This window comes from Peromyscus leucopus, chromosome 11, assembly GCF_004664715.2.
Source record: "Peromyscus leucopus breed LL Stock chromosome 11, UCI_PerLeu_2.1, whole genome shotgun sequence".
Lineage (NCBI taxonomy): Eukaryota > Metazoa > Chordata > Mammalia > Rodentia > Cricetidae > Peromyscus > Peromyscus leucopus.
This window is the reverse complement of record NC_051072.1, coordinates 49,213,001-49,237,763: the sequence shown is the minus strand read 5'-3', so window position 1 is coordinate 49,237,763 and position 24,763 is coordinate 49,213,001. Positions and strand designations below refer to the sequence as shown.

Below are 24,763 nucleotides of genomic sequence, written 5' to 3'. Positions count from 1 at the left end.
ACATGTCAGTAAATGAGGAACCAGTGCCAGATTAAAACCAGGAAGCAAAAGCTTCAAGTTAACGCCAATAAAAGGGAGGATCTAAAATGTCCCCATAAACTAACCAGCACTGGAGCAAGATTATGATGGGGATTAAGTCACTCCCACAGTGGCTCCATAAAGATGAGCTTCCGGTTCAGCTCATGCCTGCCTTTCCCAGCTGTGGGCTGCAGGTCTCAGGAAGACAGTGAACAGGGTGGTTAGATCACAGATGCACCAACCTGCCCAGCTGTTCACAAAAGCGGCAAAGAAAAGCACCTGAGTTGTGCCATGAGCATCAGTGAAGAGCTACGAGTCACACTTGGATGCGTATGATGAATATAAAGGCAAAGTGTTCAGAATTTTTGTCCTGTTGTGTTATTCCTGGGTATCTCCTGGCTTAGGGGACTAATAGGAAAAATAAGAGAAAAACAGCCAGAGTCAATGACAATGTCCAGTTAGTTCTGATGACAGGATCTGAAGGTTTATTGGTAGGCTGTGTAGTAGATTGAATTTGGTTTGTTTCTCAAGAGTTTTGTGTATTGCAAGTTTGTTTCTCAATGTGGAATCTAATGGGATGTCCTTAGACCGACTGAGGATATTGCTCTCAGAAAGGATTAGGTATTTTCATGTGACACTCCCACCCCCAAGTTCTAGAGGAGTTACTATAAAAGCCTGAGGCTGGTCCCACCCAGCTTTATGGCTTCCTACACTGAGACATGATTGCTTTTTACCAGCACTGACCAGCGCGGTGTGACACAGCCCAAGATCTTCAGGAGAATGGAGCTGAAGCCAGTGTCATGCCCTAGAATGTCCGAAACCATAAATCAAATAAATCTCCTTTTCCATGTACAGATTATCTCAGGCATTTTGTTATGGTAATGAAAAACTGACTACTATACTTTGACCTAAAACACAAAGAGTACCTAAGTTTTCTAGAGCTACTCGCCATGACATTAGCTGTGCTGAGGAAAACCAAGAAGTAATTTAGATGTCTAAGAACAGGGCACAGTTGATTAAGTTCTAATGTATGGTGGAGTGTAATATTGGCTGGTTTTGTGTGTCAACTTGACACAAGCTAGCGTCATCAGAGAGGAAGGAGCCTCAGTTGAGGAAAGGCCTCCATGAGATCCAGCTGTAAGACATTTTCTCAATTAGTGATCAATGGGGGAGGGTCCAGCCCCTGGTGAGTAGTGCCATCCCCGGGCTGCTGGTCCTGGGTTCTATAAGATGGTGGGTTGAGCAAGCCCGTAAACAGCACCCCTTGGTTTCTGCATGAACTCCTGCCTCCAGGATCCTGCTGCCCTGTTTGAGTTCCCGTCCTGACTTCCTTCAGTGATGAACAGCAGTGTGGAAGTATAAGCCTAATAAACCCTTTCCTCCCCAACTTGCTTTTTGGTCATGGTGTTTTGCTACAGCAATAGAAACCCTAACTAAGACAAATACTGTAGAGTCACTAAAATATGGTTCTTAATATATAAATAGTAAAACTAAGCATGCTATATTGATTTAGTGAATACTATCTTTTATACAGTAATAATTAGAATTAGAAGGAGCTGAGTGCGGTGACAGATGCCTGTAATCTCAGCACTCAGGAAACCAAGGCAAGAAAACTGCATTCAAGGCTGGTCCAGCCTGAGCTACATAGCTACATAGCAAAAATTCTGTCTCAAAAAAACCAAACCAAACCAAACAAACAAGCAAACAGACAAACAAACAAAAACACCCAAACTATATAAAAGAAAACTACCAAAACCATTAAACATTTGCATAAGAATCTGTGAAAAACTATGTAAACATTGGCGAGTAGTTTCTATCATTTCCATCCCTCCTGACATGTACCTGCTGCCTCAGCTATCCAGAAGAGGGGTCCCTCTCCCTACATCCAACTTTGGTATGGCCAGGAGAAGCTGCACTGCCTTTAGTGCTGCTCCAAGGCCTGGCAGCTTCCAGTGTCGTGTGGGCTGTGCAGTTCACACCAGGCTAATGACCAGTGTGGCACTAGAGGAGAAAGGGTAAGGACACGTGACGAGCACAGAACCGTCAGAAATCCTGGGAAATCTCAGACCCTCTAGCACAGAGGTGCCCAACCTGTGGGTTGAGACCCCTTTAGGGGGGTCAAATGACTTTTTCACAGGTGTTGCTTGGGACTATTGGAAAACACAGATATTTGCATTATGATCCGTTACAGCAGCAAAATTACAGTTATGAAGTAGCAAAGAAAATGATGTAATGGCTGGGGGAGGGGGGGGCGGGTCACCACAACATGAGGAACTGTATTCAAGGGTCACAGCATTAGGAAGGTTGAGAACCACTGCTCTTGAGCTTCCTTTCTGACAAAGGAAGTCTCTAGAAATATCTACAAAAAGATGCAGGAGGCAGAAAGACGGGCAAGGAGGCCACTGGTACCAGAGAGAGAGGAAGCAAGCAACAGCCTTTGTCTCCTACCCGGGAAAAGAGGCTCCAAAACCTGCCCTGTGTGACTGGGGGCTGCCAGAGGAGCACAGGGGTATGCTGGGGGGCGGGTAAGTGGAGGTACTGGCCAGTCTGCTGGTAGTTTATGAGCTGCTTCCCTACGCTTGGCCCCTGAATAAGTATCAACGTCCGAGGCTGAAGGCGGGCGTTAGGGTAAGAAAACTGGACGTCATGCGTGTAGAGGTGACAGCTTAAGTCTTGAAGGTGGAGGAGACGCCTCTGGGAAGGGCGGAGTGGGAAGACGTGAAGGCTGGCGGGGTTCTCAGGAAAGGCCTCACCTGTAAATGACACTTCTCGCCAGTTCCACATCCTCCCGGGATTGACACAGGTGAAGCAGTGTTTTTAACTCCTCCTTCAAGATGAGTTTGTTCTGCGTCAGTTTCTCCTCCAAGTTTCGGAAATAGATCTCTGAAAGACAGCACAACATGGCGGCGATCACTCAGGACGGTTGGGATGGGAAGGAGGCTGCCCTCAGGGAGGAGCAGCTCACCACAGCTCACTGCCAAGAGGTACCGAGGGAACCTCTCGTGTCAGAGCTTCCCTTACTGGGGAAGCAATGGCATTCGCAACCTCACCTTCACCCTATGCCTGCTGGACCTAAACAGTTCACTTTTAGAGATTTCTAAGCAATTTCGCATCTGAAAGATTCCAAGGCAATGGTTTTGCATTCTGCACCTCTTAAGTGTTAATAAACCCAGTAAATCTAAAACATTAAAAAACGTAAATTAGGACTTAAATAGTTGGACTTTCATGTATTTACCATATAGTCACAATCAGAGCAATGTGTCTCTCACACAAAGTTCTGGCTCCTCCCACGGAGCTTCAAGTCTACCAGGAAGATCGGCTGTTGTTAATCCAGAGCATGTGAACGATGCAAACACAGTACATAAAGCCTCACTTTGACGTCTATTGCAATGCTAAGCAGCAGAACACAGAAGTTTCATGGAAGTGGAGCAGCAGCAATGAACTCTCTTACGGAAAAGTCTGTACAAAGTGCGGTATGTAAAAGCATGTCATTGTGGGCCCCTGAAAAGGTGGAAATGGGTGAGGATTATATAACTATCAGTCCGACATGGAGTAGGCAGGCACTGACTTTTAGATTGTACTTCAGAACATGTTCACAGCCGTCACGGCTTCATGAAGACCATGACAATTAGACATAACAATCAGGCCACAGCAGGGAGCCTTCCTAACTGCAAACCTCACGTGGCTCAAACATACTCAAGATGAACAGGAAAGTCTGGGGACTGGAGCTGGCTGAGCAGTTAGGAGCACTGACTGTCCTTGCAGAAGACTCAGGATCAGTGCCTAGGATCTCCACGACAGCTAACAACTGCTCTAACTTCACTTTCAGAGGGCTCAATACACTCTTCTGCTCTCTGTGAGCCGTACATCCAGGCAAAACACCCACATACATGAAACAAAACTAAATAAATCTTTAAAGAGCTATAAAAGAAAGGAAAAGGAGGCACTTCAGTGAACCCATATTGAGTATTCAGCTGGAGATAAAAGCATTCTCCCCAACTGTTACGAAGGCTTCCTTCCCTCTGAATTCCACCGTGGCATCACATGATTGGGAGAGCAGTGAGGGGAGACTGGGATGGGAGAACGCAGGCGCTAAGGGACGTCAGCGGCTCAACAGTATCTGGCAGTGAGAGGAAAGAGAGCTGGGTCTACATCCAAAGAAGTCAACGGGATTGATTTCAGTGGGTCACAAAACAACAAAAACAGACATGACCGTGAGAGAGGATTTGGAAGGGGTGGTGGGGAAGTGGAGGGTAACAGTGGTCAGCATGTGTCATGGACATATGTGAAACTGTCTTCTAAGAACACATTTAATTATAACAAGTCAAGAGTGACAAACAAGAGTTGTTTAAAAGTCAGAACAACAACGAGGAAAAGCCAGAAAGAAGTCTTAGACATGCCTATAAAGGAGTCTGATGTTCTAAAAAAAATTCTACCTGTAGGACAGAGTGAATGAATGCAACAAGACTGCCAAGGTGCTAAAGGCATTGACGCCTAACGGATTGGTGTTCTCATGGCTTTAGTGCTTCTTAAAATTTAAAAATATTTAAATTATATGCATATGTGTGTGTCTCGGTGTGGGTTTGTGCATGTTTCTGCCTACAAAGACCAGAAGAGGACATTGGACCACCCGAAGCTAGGGTTCTAGGCAGATGTGAGCCACCCCATGTGGGTGATAGGAACCAACCTCACGTTTTCTGGAACAGCAGCAAACACTCTGAACTCCTGAACTACCTCTCAAAAGTAGAAAAAAAAAAATCTAATGACCATCGAGTGCCAACCAGCCTCAACAAACACCAAGTTTGCTAATGTTGATTCTTCTATATACTCTAAACACAATGGAGTTTTCAAAGTAAATCCTAGATTCTACAGTGTGAAAATGCCAAAATGCACTATCACACCACGGTCTCATCTACCTACAAGTATCTCATAAAGCCTATGTTTTACCAAGGCTTAATCAACATTTGAAAGCCAGTCACCTGGATTCTTGAACTATATAGTGTATACAAATCCTCTGCTGCCTTTCCATTCGCATCTCCATCAATCTCCCAATTGATGCTGGTCCTCAAATCACATTCTGAGTGGCACAGATCGAGATGACTGGTCATGGGGCTAATTGCACTATTTCCCTGGGGTCCTGGGGGTGGGCAGGGCTAAGGGAAGAGTTGTAGACTTTGAGTAGCAGAGTGTGAGATGAAAGGTAGACTAGGAAACTAAGCGACTGTTCACCTTTTTTTCTCTATGAGACAGGTCTTGAAAGACTAGAGACAAAGGAAGTTTGAATGACAAATGGATGAAAGAATTAATGAAACGCGTACTATTACCTTTGGTGCCAGGAAGGTTATATGCAATAGCCACCTTCTTCTGTTGGAATTCCTTCAATTTCACAATGCTGTCTGTGAGTAGGTATCTTTTAGCTAAAGAACAGAAAAAGAAAATAAGTGAAATTATTTGGATTGCTTTTTTTCCCTAGCAAATAACATGTTAGAGCTTGGTTGCCTCTAATGAACTCATCTTCACTTATTACATTAATAAATGATCCATTCAGACAGATACAAATATTGTAGTATCCCTGGTAGGGAAACAAACATTTCTACAAACCAGTCTACTACGGAATGCAAGTCTTGGCAAAAGTCTTACGTTTGAAAGTAGGTAATGGTTAATGAAGTGTGAAGACTGGCTGACACAATGGGATGTGCAGAACAAATGGGCATTTGCCATCTAAGTGAAGGGCTAGTAACTGCATAGACATCACACACACACACACACACACACCACATTTGTTTGGTTTATCTTGGTTTGAGAAACATGGGATATTGGAAAAAGCTACATGGTGACTTCCAGTTTTGTAACTTCTGAATTGAAGTTAGCCTTTCAGATCTGGACTCAAGAAGCCTTAAATCAGAAATCACTGACTACAGCTTAGCAAGTCTGGAATGTATCCTTCTTCAGCATCTTTGTGCATGAGATAAAAACATGCCAAAAAAATCGTGCACCGAGTTCTGCTAAGACAAAGTAATAATAGAAGTAGGTATTTATGAAAAGGGAATCCTGTAAAGCTGCTAGACCCGGGTCTTTTGTTCAAATACTCCCTCTGCCAGCTCCTTGTGACCTTGGGCAAGTGACAATCTTGTTTCCTATTATGTAAATGTACTACCTCTGCCACTGGATGCTTACTGAAGGTAAGGAATTCATATATGTAAAATACACCAGAACGTTAAATACTTTTATTACCACTCAGTAGCAGTCTCACGTTTCATATTTTCAGAAAGGCAAAATAACTTGGGGTGATGAGGAAGGCTGCCTCGAGTCTTTTAGGATGTAAACAGCACGGCTGGGATACCAAAACCTCGCAGAAAAGGAAACCCAATGAGTGAGGAATGTTCTCCAAGGGCAACGTGGACCTTTCCGAGTCCAGACCCTAGCTGCCCTTTGCTTTCCAGGCACCAAGTGGAGGCGTTTACGGTCCCCCAGCAAACCGGGCTGCACACACGTGCAGTTCGAGGGAACAGAAAGGTCGCCCGAGCCTTCTCCAAAGAGAGGCGCCGCCGGGGTCTCACGCTCCCTTCTCTTCCACCCCCACCCCTCCTTCCACCGCGTGAGGCCGCGGGTACCTCCGAGAGGGCAGCGGCCGCAGGCGGAGCCTGAGCTTGTCACCCCGGGATGCAACGAAGGACGCGGCGCCCGCAACCTTTCCAGGGGCCGGAACACCGTAGCCATATTGTCCCGGCCCGGGCTGCACCAACTGCGGGGCCGCCCACTTCCGGCGGAGGCGGGGCTCTGTCCCACCCTCCTCACCTTCCCCCCCGGCCGGCGTTCCACTTGGTACGTTCAAGATGGCGGCCCCCATGGCGCGGTGTGGGATGCTCCTGGCTCGGAAGATGTCTACGCCTCTCCTTTCCCTGGCAGGTTGGTGGCTGCTGCCTTGGAGGGGCAGCTCCTTTAGGCCCTTCGATATGCTGTTCACTGAATGAAGGGAGCCATAGGCTTTCAAGAAGAGCACAAATGCTTCTGGGATCCGGTTGCCAAGAGAAGCTACAGGTTATTGGTAGCGTAGGAAGGAAAAATAACTCATTTCCTTTAAGGATAGTTATCCGCCAGTGCAAACTTTTTTTTTTTGTTTGTTTGTTTTGTTTTCGAGACACTTTCTCTGTGTAGCTTTGGAGCCTGTCCTGGAACTCGCTCTGTAGGCCAGGCTGGCCTCGAACTCACAGAGATCTGCCTGGCACTGCCTCCTGAGTGCTGGGATTAAAGGTGTGCGCCGCCGCCGCCCGGCACCAGTGCAAAATTGTGAAAAGTAGAAGAAGGCTATGGCATGAGAGATTTGTGTACGTCCTGCAGGTTTTAAGCCAGTTCTTTGCTTTCCATGAAACACCCAAATACGTTCACCCCCGGGACTAGAGTAGTTTTCTTCCACCTGAGATTTCTTTGGAGGGGCATTCCTTACTACCTCGTACTTGATGGTCCGGACCCCCGGTCTTCACCTCGTGGAAGAGTCTTCAGTACTAACGTCACTTTACCCGATGACCTTGGTGACAACTTCTGCCTGTCATTTCCTCTTTACCGTTTTCCGCGTGTAGGTGAACAAGTATTATAGTTACTCGTAGATCACTTTGATGACTGAGTTGAATCGCACCTACTCGAAGCTTTTTTAGTGGATCTAATGATGAAAACACGTTTTAAAGTATTTACAGAAACCGAGTTTGCAATGGTTACAACCTCATAATCCTTGAAGATGTGTTGGATTCTAGGAGTAAAATGTACTAACCACAGTTGGATGTTTCCAGGGCTGCTTATCTCCTCTTTCTCCATCAACCTCCCTAACACCAGCTAAAAAATACACACTTGCTCACACTACTTAATGTACTGCCATTTAAGAAGCTTTGTAGGTGGCCTTAAGAGTTTTCTGAAGGTTAAGTGGTTGAACTACCTGGTAAAAATGTTGCATATCACACATTTGGCAAGTTGATACGAACGGTACGTGGCACTAAAGAATGTTCTGTAGAGCTGCTTACCACATTTAATTATGATTGCTAGTAAATCCTTTGAAATCTAATAAGATCTTATCTAGTAGATGAAGGAGATCTAATAGATGTGTTGGTTGCTTATAATGTCTGAGCCAACCATTCTAAGAAGGGAATGGAAATTGCATAGAGCAGCTTGAGAGAATCTTTAATTTAGTAGTTTGATTTCAGTTTAAACTGTTTATACTGGGCCTGTGCTATTTCAACACAGCAGTTGCTAGTAGATGTAGCTATTTAAATTTAAGTTGAAGGTACATACAATGAAAAACTTTCTCAGTGGCACAAGGTGTTTTAAGTGTTTCAGTGGATCTGTGTAGTTGGAGGTTTTTGTCTTAGACAGCTTAGAACAGAACATTTTCATCACTACAGTGAGTTATATCAGACGAAGGCCCTTGGTGGAGGCTATAGGGAGGCCGTGTAAGTACATGGGACTCAAGATTTGGGTGTGTGGACAAATAGTTTGACTTAGAGACATGGAAATGTTTGATCTGGAAAAGTACTGCATATAAATCCGTAACAGATCAGTCAGTATATGCAACACTTTGAGACTTCTACCTAGTCCACTTAAAATACCATGAAAGTACAGCTAAAATGATGAACACGACAGAAGAAAAATGAACTGAGATAGAGCAACAACAATGAAGACAAGTACATGGGAAGGCTGGAGGCAGGAATAGTAGACGTTGAGACGTTAGTGAGTCCTTAACTGCTGAGATAGGTAGTATTCCCTCATTCTGTGTATGATGAAAGAGTCAGGGGCGCTGTGTGATTTGACCAGTGTTTCATAGCATTTATTATTGGCAAGGCAAGGGTTAGAAGTTAAATTGTGACTCTAAAGCTTGTCTGTTTCTACAGTCACATTATTTCCTTCTTTCAACAACAAAAACTGCTTGGAGACATTTGACCAAAGGTCCAGATAATGAGCCAGGCATGGTGGCACACACCTTTAATCTAAGCACCTGACAGGCAAAGGTAGGTGGATCTCTGAGTTCAAGGCCACCCTGATCTACAAAGTAAGTTCCAGGACAGCCAGGGCTACACAGAGACCCTGTCTCAAAAAAATAAAAACAAACAAATAGTAAAGGCCAAAATAACAATAAAATGTGTAAGGAACAGATATGTTTTTCACAAATTTTGAAGTTCTGGTTCTTAAAAGTATTATAGAATTCAATGGAGAAAACATTTTTTTTTTAATTGAGGATACTTAAAGAATATTGTTGCTCAAAAGAAAATGATCTAAGGATAGTAGGCAAGGAAAATTGTAAGCACTCTGGTATTTTGAGACAGTCTCACTATGTAGGACAGGTTGGCCTTGAACTTGCAGACACTCCCACCTTTACCTCAGCCTGGCTAGGAAAACATTTTGAATGGCATCTGTAGAGAGGATTGGGCAGGCTGGGACCTAAGCCTGTGGGTCTGAAGTCAGTCTGTCTCTCATTCATTCAAATGTGATCCGAGGACTTTGTCATCACCCCGTTACTCATGAGATATGAAGAATCTGCACTCTAGACCTACAGAACTACTGTCTGCATTTTAGTGAGATCCATATGCATACTAAAATTTGAGAGTCAGATCTAGATCTTTCTCTTTGCTTCTGGTCGGCTTTCTTTAATCTTTTGCCCCTGGCTGTAGAAATCCTTTGGTTGTAACATTAATATACAGACCCTCAATGTGCAGTGATGGAAAGACCTATGTGACATTCATACAGCATCATAGAAAGATGAGTGTGCTGTTTTTTTAAAGTGTGTGTAATTGAGTGTGTGTGTGTGTGTGTGTGTATGTGTGTGTGTGTGTGTGTGTGTGTGTGTATGTGTGTGTGTGTGTGTGAATATGCATGCTTGTGTGCACATGCTTGTATGTGTGCATGTATGTACAGGCCAGATGTCAAAGTCCTGTGATCTTCTGTCATTCTCCACCTATGGAAAACTCGGGTTGTAATGCCTGTGTGGTCTGTTATGATCTCTGGGTAGCTGCCATTTCTTTTGGAGTTCTTCTTTCCCTTTTTCTCATATAGAATTCACACGCCATATAACTCACTCATTAAAAGTACCCAGTTCTGACTTCCAGTAGAGATATGGAGTTGTGCAAACATCTTTACAACCAACTTAGGATATTTTTATCACACCCCAAGGAAATCTGTTACTAGTTACTCTCACGTTCCCAGACCGTTCCCAGTTCTAGGCAGCAAGTAACCTACTTCCTCTCTGGATACGCCTCTTCTGGTGTTTCATGGAAGTGGAATATAATGTGTGCTCTTTCCAGACTGATATCTTTTTCACTTAACATAATGTGTCCAAGAGTCTTGTTTTTAAATTGCTAAATAATGTCTTGGTGTATAACTGGTGGATATTTCAGGCACTTCTGCTTTTTATCCATTATTAACAATACTTCCATGACACTGGTGTATAAATTTGATGCAAATTTAAGTTTTCATTCTTCTATCTACCCAGGAGTAGAATTGCTCGGTCACTTGGTAACTGTGGTAACAGTGGGGTGCTGCCTGTTTTCCCAAGCACTTGCACACTGATGTGTAAAGTTCACCAGTGTGTGTAAAGTTCTGTTTTCACCCATAGCTACATTTTCTGCTTTGTGATTGTGGTCCTCATAGTGAGTGGCTTTGCTTTGTATTTTCCTACTGGCTAGTGATAGTAGAAATCTTTTCTTGTGCCTGTGTGTGTGTGTGTGTGTGTGTGTTTTGAGTGTGTAGTGTGTGTGTGGTGTGTATGTGTGTAGTATTGAGAACTGAACACAAGGCCTCACATATGCTGACTTAGCATGTATCACTGATAGCCCCAGCTCCTTTTATATTATTAAAAACAGTTTAAATTACATTTGTTTATTTACTTTGTAGGGGAGGGAACATTTATATGCTGTGGCATGTGAAGGCCAAAGAACAACCTTCAGGAGTCAGATCTCTCCTTCCACCATGTGAGGTCCAAGCATTGAACTCAGGTTGCAGTTTTAGCAGCAAGCTCCTAACCCCCTGAACCATCTCACTGGCCCAGCACTTGCTGTTTTTGAGACTAAGTTACTTAGGCTGGCTTTGAACGCTCTTTGCAGCCCAGAAAGGCCTTGAGGTCGGAATCCTCCTGCTTTCAGCTTCCTCAGTGGCTGGGATTACAAGCTTGTGTTACCAGGCCCAGCATATCTCCCCCCCCCCTTTTGAAATATCTGCTCAAATCCTTTGCCCACCTTTCAGTTGGGTCGTCTTGTATTATGAAGTAGTAAATTTACTAAAGGAACTTTATGTTCCTGATACAAGTGACTTATTTTTTTCCACGTTGTGGACACTTTACTGAGAGTACCCCTTTAAGTGCAGAAGGTTTTACATTGGTTGAAACTGTCATCTGGTCTTTCTCATTGTTCTAGGAGGTCATGGGTATTAGTGTTCATTGAGGACTGTGGACCCCAGGCACTGGGCCGGCCACTGGGTACCCAGCTCTGTCACCTGTGATGCCTCCAGATCAGCTTCTGAGTTTCTTTCATCTCCTCAGGGGTTCTGGGTCTGATATGATACTTCTCTTTTCTTTATGCAAAATAAGGGTAAATATGCCAATCAGAATCAAATGGAAATGTTTTCAGGATTGATAACTATAATCATCCAGTTAAAAACTTAACAATAGTTCAGCAGGTTATTTGGGGTCTATGAAGGATTTTAGGACCCTGAGAACCTGGGCTGTGATGTAATAGCATAAATGACTTTCAGTGTTAACATTAAAAGATTAAAACGACCAGCATTTTTACCTGGAAAACTGCTGAGGAGGTTTTCAGATGTTCCTGTGTTTTGTTATAAATTGTACAGTATTTTCAAAGTAATCAGCCAGAAGTTGCAAATACTTTACTGACGCCGTAGTCAGTGAAGCAGCCCTTTTAAACGACATGCCTGCTGAGATGATTGTCTTTCCCTCAGGTAGAAGATGCCTGCTCTCCGCAGCATACGTGGACAGCCACCAGTGGGAAGCCAGAGAGAAGGAGCAGTGTCACCTGGGTAGGTGCCGCCTCGTGGCCTGTCATTGTGGTCGGTCCACACGCTCGCATCATACGCTCACATCATACGCTCACATAAGCATACACGAAAAGATACTTTTGGTGACTCGGCTCACGGAAGTACATCTTAAGTCCTCTTTAGAGAAGTGTGCCCTCTGCCAGCCCCTGTATTCTCCATGCCATCTTCGTTTGCTCTCTGCCTTGACGATCACACTTCCGAGGTTGTGTAAGCCGTTCTTTGTTGCTTTTGTTCATTGTACCGTGTAGTTTTCATGCAGCCTGTCTCTGTTGTACAAAATTTTATACTTTCACTTTTTTTTTTTTTTTTTTTTAAATTTCCGACCCCATTGTTTTCTTAACTTCTACGTCATTGCCAGGTGAGAGATCTGGAAGCAGACTTGCCATCTCCTGGAAGCCGTGAAAAGATAGTGAGCATCTTCCCAGGAGTAAGCTCATGCTCACCCCCATTCCCCTTCTTCCTTTCTCATAGTTCACAGATAGCGGCCTTTCTTGTATACATTACCAAGGCCCAAAGAAGTCATTGACCCCACCAGCACATTTTATGAATGTACTAGCACACTTCTGACTGTCCTGCAAGACATAGAACGTCGCTGGGACACTGCGGGGTGAACACACGGGTGGAGGGTTATGAGACTGGTGCCGTGCGCAGGAATCCCAGGGCCGACCTAACATCACCCCACCCTGTGCCTGCGCCTCTGTTGGACAGGAACAGAGCCCTCCTTTGTGATGGATTCTTCACAAAGTGTAGGGACATGGCTGTCAGTTCTGGCTACCTTCTGGATGTTTCAGAATGATCGTGGTCTCCCCGAGAATGTGAGTTGCAGAGTTGGCCAGCCGCTCTGGAATGTGCATGGACAGGGCCAGCCAAAGCAGAGCTGGGCAGGGTGTGAAGGTGAGTGATCAAGCCCTCCACAGGGAACTTACAGTCTCGACTCTGGCTTTAAAGGATTGGCCCAGCCTTTTAAATCAGCACTATATAGTATCTTGAGATTAAATTCAAAGCTAATATAATGCTTTTATACGTAATACTTTAAAATTTATATAGTTACCATAATATAAAAAAGAAACAAAAACGAAATAATTTGGCATTTAGTAGTACTTCAAAAAGTACTGAGATATTTGGGCCTCACCGAGGATTAGGAAGTAGCTACCTGCTTGCATTCACCATGCATAGCACTGATAAAGGACAGTGGGCGTGTACACAGATGTACTGTCCTGGTGAAGTCAGACACGCCATGTGGCCCTAGAGTGACAGTTACATTTACAAAGTGGACAGTTTCTGGTAAAGCTTTGGATAACACAGAAGTTTTCAGTCAGTTTGCATTGAAGATGCACTAATGAAAAATGCAGCTTATTTTTAATTATGAAAGAGAAGTACTTTGTGTTTATGTGTGGAACGAAATTAGTTCCATTAATTAGAAACAGGTTTTTAAGTAGTAAAAATGTCTCTCACTGAACTTACAGGTCAATAATCCCAAGCAAGCTTCCCCTCTGTACCCAGCACCCCAGTAATAGGGTTATAGGCCTGCATGCAACCGTTTGGGGCTTTTATGTGTGTTCTGGGGATCACACTCAGGTTTTCACGCATGTGCACCAAGCACTCTTACTGAGCCATATCCCAGCCCCAGGAAGTAATTTTCAACTTAGAGAAAATTAGCAAGTCCCTCCCTACCCTTTGCCCATATTCACTGTTTGTTACCATTTTGATATATTTGTTTTTGCTTTCTCATTCTGTCGTGTGTGTGTGTGTGTGTGTGTGTGTGTGTGTGTGTGTGTGTGTGTGTGTGTGTAACCTATTGTGCCCCTGTCAGAGAGGTATGCACATGCTATATTTTTTTAATTATCTGAAAGTTTGTTTCACACAATCTTAAATTCTTCAGCATGCATTACCCAGCATGTTATATACCGTAGCACATTTATTGAGTTTATTAATTAATGCTTTTTTTCTTTTTTGTCATTTGACTCCAAAAATGTCCTTTATCACGTTTTTCCTCCTCTAATACAGGATGCATTCCAGGTTCACATTGCATTGAAATCAAGTCTTCTTTAATTTGAAATCATTCCTTATCCTTTCTTATTTCGTATGACTTCCTTATCTCTTTTTTAAGGTTAAATTCCAGTTTTGCCTCCCCAGCCAGACTCCTCTCTGACATGGCGACCCTGTCAGGGTGTGTCCTCTGGACACAGCCCATGTCCGCATGATTCCACTAACCAGGTCAGCTCTGGTCTCCTAGTCACATGCGTCTGATTTCCCCACTGCGGCGTTGACTAGTTTGTTTCCCTCTTGACTAGTAGGATAGGATGTAAGTAGGGAGACATTTAACAGAGTGATGATTTCCTGCCGCTTCTCGAGTCTTCCCTTAGCTTTTTTTCCCCCTTCATGCTTCCAGCCTGAGTTGGTCTGTACTGTGAAGGCTGCAAAGGGATGATTTTCCAACTCCCAGAACCCCCACCCCCATACTTACTGGTTAGGACTCCGTGTTCTCCTTAGGCAACAGAACTTGCTTCCTTTTGATCATCTTTCTCAATTGTCATCATCCGTTATGTTGACACTTTGTTGATCTGTGGGACTTTTTTAATGGTTCATTGCTGTCATTAATTATTTGGAAGTCCCGGTGTCCCATGCCTGCCTGGCTAGTAGTGTAAATGCTTTCCAGTCAGTTTCCACACTCTCTTTCTCATCCCTTAACAGTGTGTTGTAGGCTTATCTTGTATCTTCCCTTCCCTGGCCCTGGACTCAGCCCTCACTTGGGAACTCCCATTCCTTTAGTGGGGAGTGCTGTCAGAAGCCGGATCTGGGTGTTAGATGTCACTTGATTCTTACCCAGAATGCTAAGTTTCACCCCAGTACCTCTGCTCTCCATCTGCATGGTTTCCCTGGCCTTTCTGTGGTCTCCCTTCTATTCTCAGATCTTGGCTCCAGGCAGAGGCAGGGTTTTGTGGGGAGAGTCACAGCACTGCGTGCTGTACCAGTTCTGTCTTCTCTCCAAAAAGTGCCAGCTCTGCTTTCCAGTCATCGGGAAAGTCAGAAATAACCTACACATTGTTAAGACGCCCTCTGAGGTCAGCTGTTCTCTTAGAAGCCACTGGTCTAGTGATAATTCCAATGTAGCTTCAAGTACTCACATAGTAAAGATTGTTCTCGTGTGCCATACATGAATTATCCACAGTGCTGTGGAAATACGAATAAAAGATTGAGGCATTCTGGGAAAGCTTTTTAAACATTTTCCTAGGTACAGAGGAAAGATGAGGGAATGGAGACAGCCTCTGTTTGTGTCTCGATAGGTATAGTTAGAGCTGTTTTATGGACACAAGTCATGGGATCTTTGTCCTGGCACATGAATAAACAAGTTGCTTACCGAAGAATGAGGATGATCATCTGTGACAGATAAATATCATGGGGGACAATTGTCTGTTAAGAGCAATCCTTGGGAAAGCAGAGTAAATGACTATTTACTGAACACCTCCAGTCATTGTTGCCCTCTGCCTCCAGTTCCTTGATAGATCCAGTCAGAACTGTGTTTTCCTACTCGTTTGTTTGTTTTTGTTTTTTTAAGACAGGGTTTCTTTATGTAGCATAGGCTATCCTGGAACTTACTCTGTAGATAAGGCTGGCCTCGAACTCACAGAGATCCACCTCCCTCTGCCTCTCACCACCTGGCATGTTTCCCTACTCTTTATCTAGCTTTGTGCCTTCCTTAAAAAGTGTGATGTAGATTCTGCACCTAAGAGGCTGGCTTGTGGATTTGTGCCCCAATTCTACCACTTTGAGCTGTCACTGTCCACGTCTGTAGCTATAAATCGGGGATGTGTGGTGTCTGCCTTAGTTCTTAAACAGCCATCTTAGAAATAGGTGGAATGAATGAGTCCCTGGGTCCTTTGTAATTTAATGTGAAATAAAGTTTGGAATTCAGAAAGTAACGGCTGCGGCTTCTGGTTCCTACAAGCACATTTTCCTGTGTGGCATGACTGCTTGCTTTCCTGAGCTCCGGTGGCTGCATCCCCGCTGATCAGGCAGTAGATGGCGGTGTGGTGCTTGCGAGAAACGCTCTTCCTTCTGCGCTGGGCGCGGACCTATCGGGGAGCGCGCGCTCATGTGGAGCGCTGTGATTGGACATCGGGATGGGAGGGCCGTGAGGTGCTCCGGTCAGGCTCACTGATTGGAGGAGGAAGGAAGACCGATATGAGGCCTTTGCTCCTGTGGTCCTTATTGGCGCGGTGGCCGGTGTGGCGTCTTTGGCACCGCCCGCCGGCCCTGGAGAGGCTGCTTCCAACGTGCCTGTGGTCCTTGGGCGTTAAAATGCTGCGTTTCTCTTCTTGAAAGTTGCTTGTTGTATTGCCTTGTGTATTCCAAAAGATGCACGGATCATATGCAATGAATTACCACAAAGTGAGCACACCTGCGTAGGAAATGGAGCTGTCTCTGGAAACACCCGAAATCCTGATTTGCACAGGCTGCTTTATAAAAGCATTTTACATCAGAATTTGTAAACCGAGAGAGCAATGTTGTAAAGAACCCCCATCACCCACCTGCTTTCAGCAATTATAAGCACATAGCCTTTTTCTCTATTTCTACACCCCTTCCTAATCCTTTGGATTATTTTAAGGCAGGTCCAGGAAGCAAATAAAGTTTTGTGTGTGTGTGTGTGTGTGTGTGTGTGTGTGTGTGTGTGTGTGTGTGTTGTATATTTCAAAAAGATCGGGATTTTTTTAAAGCCATTGTTATATATGAAATGATCTGCTTTTGGGATCCCTTGCTGGCCAGGCCCTGAACTCAGAGATCCATCTGCTTCTGCCTCCCAAGTGCTGGAACTGAATGTGTGCACCACCACGCCCGACCAGTTTTTGATATTCTTATAAATATATTTTAATGGCCTAATTGAACAAGGACCTAACTGAAGCAAGCCAATAAAGTTGGTTGTACTTCTCTTGACTCTTTAATACAATGTTTTTGTAGAAACACGAGGGTGAACCAGATTCAACAGTTACCAATACGATTTCATCTATATCCTATACCCCTTCATCAGATTGCTTAAGTAAATCTGTTATCTAATCATTTTATATGTATTTTGATATATACCTCCAAAAGATGGGTATTTTTAAGAATAACTGTAATGCCATCATTAAATATCCCACATTCACATTTCCTCATGTCTTGAACATGTTTTCTTCCTTTACAGAGGACTTACATGTGACACACTTGTGCAGATTGGCCTTTTGTACAATATCTCACATTCTAGATTTGCTGACGTCATCTTCCTTGTGGTGTTTGATATGTTTGGTTTCCATCTGTCCTGTATAAATGGTGATTGTAAATTACCAGAATATCCTCTAAAGGTGATTGCCATTATAAACTTACAGATTTTGTTTTGTTTTGTTTTTCAAGACAGAGTTTCTCTGTGTAGCCTAGGCTGTCCTCAAACTCACTGTGTAGACCAGGCTGGACTGGAACTCAGAGATCCACTTGTCTCTGCCTCCTGAGTGCTGGGATTAAAATCAGCTAAGAGGCCTCTTTTGATCTTGGTAACTGTTGTTTCTGCAAAGGCCTTATAACTGAGCCTGTTATAGCTGAGTCCTGCTTGCTTTGACGTTTTGTTTATGGGGACCTTTGGCTCCTGGTCTTTCAAATGCTGACTTGGATTCCTGGCAAAGGTCTGTGGCTGCTTTCCTTTCTCATGAGTTCTGTTCTAGGACAGTGTTTACTAGGTTCCATTGTTACCTTCAGCTGGCAGCTCAGAGGTGAGTCTGCCTGGACCATGTCTTCCTTCTCATTTCCAGATGTATGTGGATGCACAGCTTGCTTGTGTATTTGTCCCTTAGTGATATCTTGTTAAAAGAGAAGAACAAATAGAAGGAAATCTGAACGTCCACCACTGGCTGGTACGTTTTGCTGTTTCTGCTTCTTTTGTAACTCCTGTGTTTGGCTCTCTGTTCTCTGTCCTTCTTCATCTTTTAAAATGGGAGGATCAGAAACACAGTTGCAACTTAATTACTGAGATCATTTCTTCTAATGAGTACACTAGCAACCTGTGTCCAATAGCAACCTGTGTCCGGTTCTTTAAGGGCCTGCTGTTGCCTGCGTGGAGAGTAACGGACAGGTACTAGGAATCCTTTCTCACTGGGTTAGTAATGTCCTTCAAGGACACTTCTTTTCTTCACCATCTTTCCTTAGCACAGAAACCACACGTCACAGTGGCTCTTTTTCTAGTCTCTGTGGCTGGCTTTGTGATCATTGAGGAGCTTACCATATTCTTCTAAGAATTTTATTTACTGTGACGCTATGGTACTGTGGTGTGTGCTGGATTAAAATTAATTTCCTGGTGAAGTCATTACGTAGGACCCACCTTTAAAAGCCATGTATTTTGTTGGTAGCCTTTGGCATCTGATAGTGTCTTACAGCTGTCTGTAGCCTTTTGGCTGCTACTTACCTAGTAAATTTTTCCCATTTATTTCCAATTTTTTCTGTGTTACTATGGTTTATACACCTAGATTTTCAGTGGTAACCAATCTGGTAGTCATTTCATGATTGGTGGTATATCTGAACTTATTTTTGTTTGTCATGGGTTAGAAGAATTGATACCATTATTGACACATTTCTGCCAGTGATAAAGGTCAGACCAGACCAGATTAAAAGCAGATAAGTGCAGGTTCATTGGGTATTGCTCCCAGGCAGATTCACCTGTCCCAAAGAACAGGGCCAGAGAATCTCGTGCCTGGGCTGAGACAGGGATCTTTTATAGATCTTAGGTGAGGGGTGATGATGTGCCAGCCCAGGGACTGTGCCCACGTATGGGTCAAAAGCAAAGCCCCTGGGCAAGGCCTTGGATAGGCTGGTCCTGGCAGAAAGGCAGGTTGTACTGGTTGCCAGAAATGCAGGCCTGGGCTTTTGGTGCCATTCCTTTGTTGAGAGTTTTTTCAGTGTGAGCTCATTGAGGGGCGTAGGGCAGATGGGGTTTCCCAGCTTGTGCAGGGGCAAGCAGGAGTTCCATTGGGACAGTTATGAACTCTACACATCCCAGCTCCGGAGACAATATAGCCCATAATATTTCTTGTAGATCTAGGATGGCTCAGTGCATCATCTGTTTCATGGGCTGAGTGTTGTCCTTCTCCATGGTTATTGCAAAGATTTAGTCCTTGGTGAAGGAGCCAGGTAGTGATTTCTGTGTATTTGGTTCTGCTGCTTACTACTCTATGGCTTCAAGAGAAGGTAAGTTATGGCGTGGAGCTGAGGTCAGGAGAAGGCTGCAGAAACAAAGCCGGGTCAAGTTCAGGACAACAGCAGAGCTGCTGCTGAGGTATATATAGGTGGGGAGCTCAAGGCCTGGATTCCTCCCTCTACCCCGTCTCAGCCTCCTGCCTGTCTTCAAACACGTGGGGAAGTTTATAGTCCGGCCATCTCTACCTAACTCGACCTTCTAGGACTGGAGTGGTGGAGCGATGGTGAGTCCATCCGAAAGGCAAACATGCATTTCCAGTTTTAATCCAAGTTGGATGTTACAATTTATTGTAAATTACAATTTATTGTAATTTATTGAATACGCTTTATTCTGGCCTAGCTGAGTAGCCATTTTCCACAAAACAACGGCAGGTGGTGAGGAGGATTGCAGTCTGGAGGGCTCTCAGAGTGCCATTGGGGGGCTTAATTCCTTTCAGTACTGTGAGATAGTTTCTGGAACAGCATGTTTCTGTGCTCACTTACTGCCTAGACATCTTTCAAGTTTCTCTGAAAACCCTCTGTGCGTTGAGTCCCACCTCAGACCCGCTGTAGGCCCCCAGGCCTCCTTCTTCTTAGAAAGGGGAGGTGTCGCCTGGCCAGGGAGGGTTGAAGCTGGAATTGAAGGTCTCCAGCTCCCACCTGCAAGTTCATTGTCCTCTCTGTTAGCTGTGAAAGGAAAAGGAGTTTATTGTATTCCTGGCCTCAGAGGTCTCTGCAGCTGTGGTGAAGGATGCTGTTGATCATGGCTGAAGCCTGTGGCAGAGGAAAGCTGCTCACTTATGTGACAAAGGAGCAGAGAGAACCTCACCTGCCTCTGCTCCCCTCCCTTTCTCATGGTTGGGCTAGAGGTGGTTTGGGTTTTACATTTTTCCCCATTCCCCTGGTCTAAAAGTTATATCCTCTGTTTCTAGTTTCTAAGATGATTGTCCTACATCTTCTAAGGAAATTATTTAACTTAAATTTTAATGCTCATCACTTTATCCTTTAGAATGGTTCACACACACACACACACACACACACACACACACACACACACTACGCTGCTGTCCAGTGCTAAAGCTTCATCCTTCTGAACACCTGAATTAACAGCCGTTCTGCCGCAGGGTTAGCCTTTGTCCGTCTTCTCGGTGTGCAGGTCCCTCTCGCCTGCTAGTGTTCACGTCTGCCATTGTGTTCATTTACTCCATCTCTGCCTTCCAGTGCCGCTATCCGAAACAAACAAAAAACCACCTCCTGGTATAGTTAAGGTCCTTGGTTTGTTTGGAGGGGTTTTGTTTGTTTGTTTGTTTTGTTTTCCTTTGCATTAGCTTCTTTTTTCCTTCCAGCTGCTTTTAAGATGATGTCGTTCTCCAGTTTCATAATGACATATAATAGTATAAACCTAGTTTTGCTCATTGGACTTGATATGTTTAGCAAAGGATCTTTTTATTATTCTGAAAAGTTCCCAGGAGGCAGCTGGTTTGGTGCAGTGCTTGCTGGGAAAGCATGAGGACCTGAGTTCGAGCCCCAGAACCCAGTGAGGAAGCCAGATATGTGGGGCCAGAGAGAGGACTCGGTGCTCAGAGCACTTGCTGCCCTCGCAGAGAATCTGGTTTGAGTCCCAGCACTCAGCTTGGGGTTCACAACCACCTGTAACTCCATTTCCAACCGACCTGGCACCTGTCAGACACCGCAAGCACACGGTACACAAATAAATCTTAAAGAAAGAAAGTCGGGCGTGGTGCTGCAGACCTGGAATGCACAGATCCCTGGTCCTCACTGACAGCCCGTTTGGCCTGATGGACAAGCTCTAGACCAGTGAGACCTGGTTCAAAACAGTATGGACAGTGCCTGAGGAGGTGAACGACACTGGTGCTGACCTGTGGCCTCCACATGTTCATAGGCCGTGCACACATGAACATGCACACACACACACATGAACATGCACACGCATGCACACATGAACATGCATACATGAACAGGCACACATGAACATGCACACAATGCACACATGAACATGCACATACATGCACACATGAACATGCACACGAACATGCACACAATGCACGCATGAACATGCACACACATGCACACACGAACATACACACACACATGTACACACAAAATCCCCAGCTGTTTGCCCATTGCACCTCACCTCACCCCCTTGTCTTCATTTACGTTTTTGGACAGTAAGTTGTTACTCTGTTTTCAGTGTCTCTTAACGTCATCCTCATAGTCCTTGCTGCAGTCTGTGTGGTTTTCCTCAGTCTGATTTCCAGTTCACTGGTTCTCTCTGATGTCTAACCTGCTTGTGAACTTTGCTTGCTTGCTTGCTTTTTGAGACAAGCTCACGATGTGCAGTACAGGCTGGTCCCAACCGTGCGCTCTCCTTGCCTCCGACTCCCGGGTGCTGGGGTTGTAGACACACAGCACTGTGCCTGTTTTATTCCCTGTCTGTCCTGTCTCCCCTCTCTTGTGAGCTTTGTGCAGTATTTACATAAAAACAAACCGTACCTGAAGCATGCAGTTGAGGAAGTTTTGACAAACGCGAATCTGTCTGACCTTACACATCACAGTCCTGTCACCCTGCAGAGGCAGTGTTCTCCAGTCCTTTAACCCCCTCCCCCTTTCCACCCCACACCCAGGCACCTGGGAATTGATTGATTGCTTCTTGTCGTTTAGATTAGTTAGCCATTTTTAGATTTTGTGTAAAAGAACACCCCTTTGAATAATCTCCTCAACTTGGCATATTTTGAAGGCTTCAGAGGCCCCAGGGGTGACTTGTGGTTGAGAATCCTCGGAGACCAGCAGTCCTTGTTTCTAGGGACATTATTTTCCAGTTTCTCTTTTCAGGACAAATGCAGCTCCAGCCTGACTGTCCACAAGCGCCTCCTAACCAGCTTCACCTTTTACAGAAGGCTGGACTGCTACCCTCTGATGCTGCCCACTATTAAAACCAAGGCTCCATGCCCCAGGGTCTCCCTGATGCTCTTGGGGTGACTGCTACTGTGCTTCTTCCTCAAGCCCTCCAAGTGTGAGTTTCGTGTGGCCTCTGGCAATTATATCTACCTTTTTCAAAGCTCCATTTTATATGTGAAAAATAATTGCTATTTAAGTGTTTCATTTTTATGGTAAGAAGGGTGGTTCAAACATTATAGTTCATCTTATTCCAGAAACAGAATTTCTGTTTAGAATCTTTGGGCTTAGACACCACTCCCAAGCCTGCCTCCCTCCCTCCGAGGTCGTTCTTACACCTCTCATATTCTTCTCAACTGGCTGCACCAGCTGCTGCTGGCTCTGTTGCTAATGACTTGGACGCCCCTGGTTTACTGCAAACCGATAGACTGCGACTCTTCTTCTGGCTGGGAGGCCTGGAAATTCACAGGATTGTTTTTGGTTTTGTTTTATGTCGTTCCCCCCGCCCCCTACCCCCACCTCCAGACAGGTTTCTCCGTGTAGCCCTGGCTGACCTGGAACTAGCGCTGTAGGGCAGGCTGGCCGGGAATTCACAGATCTGCCTACCTCTACCTCCCAGTGCCGGGATCAAAGATGTGCACCACCACCGTCCTGCTTACAGTTTTAGGGAGTTCACCCCATCGTTATAAAGAGTCAGGATCCTCACTAAAACCTTTTATGTCCTTAGATCCTCGGTGTTGTTGCTGTCTTCAAACAAGAACCCTTTACTAGTATCCCGGGTTTCATCTTCTAAACGTATCTCCACATTGTGTATGTAGTTGGAATTCTGCTAAATGAAGAATTCTTATTTCAGGTCCGTTTTCCCATAGTCTGTTGTCCATAGCCACCAGCTTCAGTGTGTGTTCCTGGGGAACGGGAGACCTAGCAAAACAGCGCCTTTGGCACAGCCCGTTGAACAGAACTTGGGCATCTGTTGGCCCTCGCTAATGCGTCAAGTGTGACTTGGGCTGTGGAAGGCCACGGTCCAGAAGCCTGTGGTGCCGGCCTCCATATGCCGCAGCTGTCCCGCTTTCCTAGCCCCCCCGCCCTTTGCTGTTTTCTGCCTCATTCATCACACCAGCGCTGTAACGAGGGGTGATTGGTCACATAGTGTGTTTGCAGCAAACCTTTCTGACTTGCAGTACGTAAATGTTATTCATCGATGCGGGCTCTGCAGCTGTTGCCTTCTCTGAAGCCCTGGCCCATTCCACTTGACTGAAGATGCCTGGGTGGGAAGGCTTCAGATAGAATCTGGTCACCACGCTCGGAGGTGATCAGGGAAGCTGTCTGAGTCCTGTGAAGGGTGAGATGCTGAGTGCTGTGAAAAGGACAAGGGAAGGGAACTCTCCAGCCATTTCAGTTAGGCCAGGAGCTCCTCATCCTGGCTTTGTCTGCTTGCTTGCTTGAATACAGTATACATTTTGAATAAAGGGAGGTGATTCCTCATATTGATCATTAATGTAAGAGTGGTCATAATTATAGACTTGGTACCACGAGAGAGCTGTTGGTATCTAATTATGAGCAAGTACACTCGACAGTATTGATCCCCTGATAGGAGGGGGTTTTAAGGATCTGTTTGTGGTTTTATAGATGCTGTAATCACCTGCTCTGGTACTTTTGAAATGGTCGTTAAAAAGGCTATTTATTTACGTCACGTCAGGCTTTAGGAGTTCTGCAAAGCTGTTTTTCCCCAGTTGCTATAAGCCATAAGGACGGACCATTTCCCAGGGGCAATGAGAAGAGAAATGGTTATAGGAACAGTAAGCAGTTGCTTACATAGGTATCTGCTGAGTGTCTCCGAGGGTCTCCAGGCTTGCTATTCATTTCATCCTCCAGAGTGAGAAAGCCTGGGAAGTGTAATCATTTCTTCCTCATCCTTTCTTCCTTTGCTTCCTGCCGGTAGATATTTCCTGGGTGCTTTTCCTGGAACTGGCCCATAAATTGAGGGTAGGTCAGTGAATCTAGTTCTTCCCTGACCCTTTTAATGCAAGGGAAGGAAGGGACCATCTCACATGGGGGTTTAGAGTTGGTTCAGAAAGAGAGGAACAGGATTTGAACTGTCCTTAAAAGCCTAGTGAGCAGGACAGGAGGTTGACTGTTAGGGTAAGGTGATGACGTGTGTTTGCGTGGATGATGGTGGCTGCATGTGTACATCTATGTAGGTGTGGGTGGAGGCCAGAGGATAGCCTCAAGTTCCTTTCACTTTGTTGTTTGAGGCAAGATTGCTCACTGGTCTGGAACTTACCACGTTAGCTGGCTGGCCAGATCGCCCCAGTGACCTAGTGAGTACCGGGATCCCAAGCACATACCGCCATGCCTGGCTTTTTACCTTTGTCCTGGTGATCAAACTTGGGTCTTCAGGCTTGCTCGAGCTAGCCCCTAGACTCCTTAGGAGTTATTAAAGCATAAAAGTTCGGTGGCCTAGCATTGGGGATGATGAAATAAATATGTCTGTATTCAGATCTGGAGCCTGTAGGTATTGCTGACTGGTTACTTATAGACTGAAAACCAGTGGGATCAAGGATAACTCCCACTTTTTAACCAGTCAGCCATCTCTCTCTTT

The 24,763-nt window shown here is 44.9% G+C and overlaps 2 protein-coding genes across 2 annotated transcripts in view; one reads left to right on the top strand and one right to left on the bottom strand.

The window, feature by feature from the left end:
* Nucleotides 1–6,779, bottom strand: part of Ptcd2 (pentatricopeptide repeat domain 2) — a 29,842-nt gene extending 23,063 nt beyond the window's left edge. The window contains exons 1-3 of the mRNA XM_028871714.2: nt 6,633–6,779; nt 5,343–5,435; nt 2,772–2,901 (exon numbers count right to left, since the gene is read on the bottom strand). Of these exons, the coding sequence (XP_028727547.1) occupies nt 2,772–2,901; nt 5,343–5,435; nt 6,633–6,738 (329 nt within the window). The 5' untranslated portion in view covers nt 6,739–6,779. The remainder of the gene's footprint in view (nt 1–2,771; nt 2,902–5,342; nt 5,436–6,632) is intronic.
* Nucleotides 6,780–6,822: 43 nt separating this feature from the next.
* Mrps27 (mitochondrial ribosomal protein S27) overlaps nt 6,823–24,763 on the top strand; it is an 82,023-nt gene continuing 64,082 nt past the window's right edge. The window contains exons 1-2 of the mRNA XM_028871712.1: nt 6,823–6,927; nt 11,953–12,030. Coding sequence (XP_028727545.1) covers nt 6,855–6,927; nt 11,953–12,030 — 151 coding nt within the window. The 5' untranslated portion in view covers nt 6,823–6,854. The remainder of the gene's footprint in view (nt 6,928–11,952; nt 12,031–24,763) is intronic.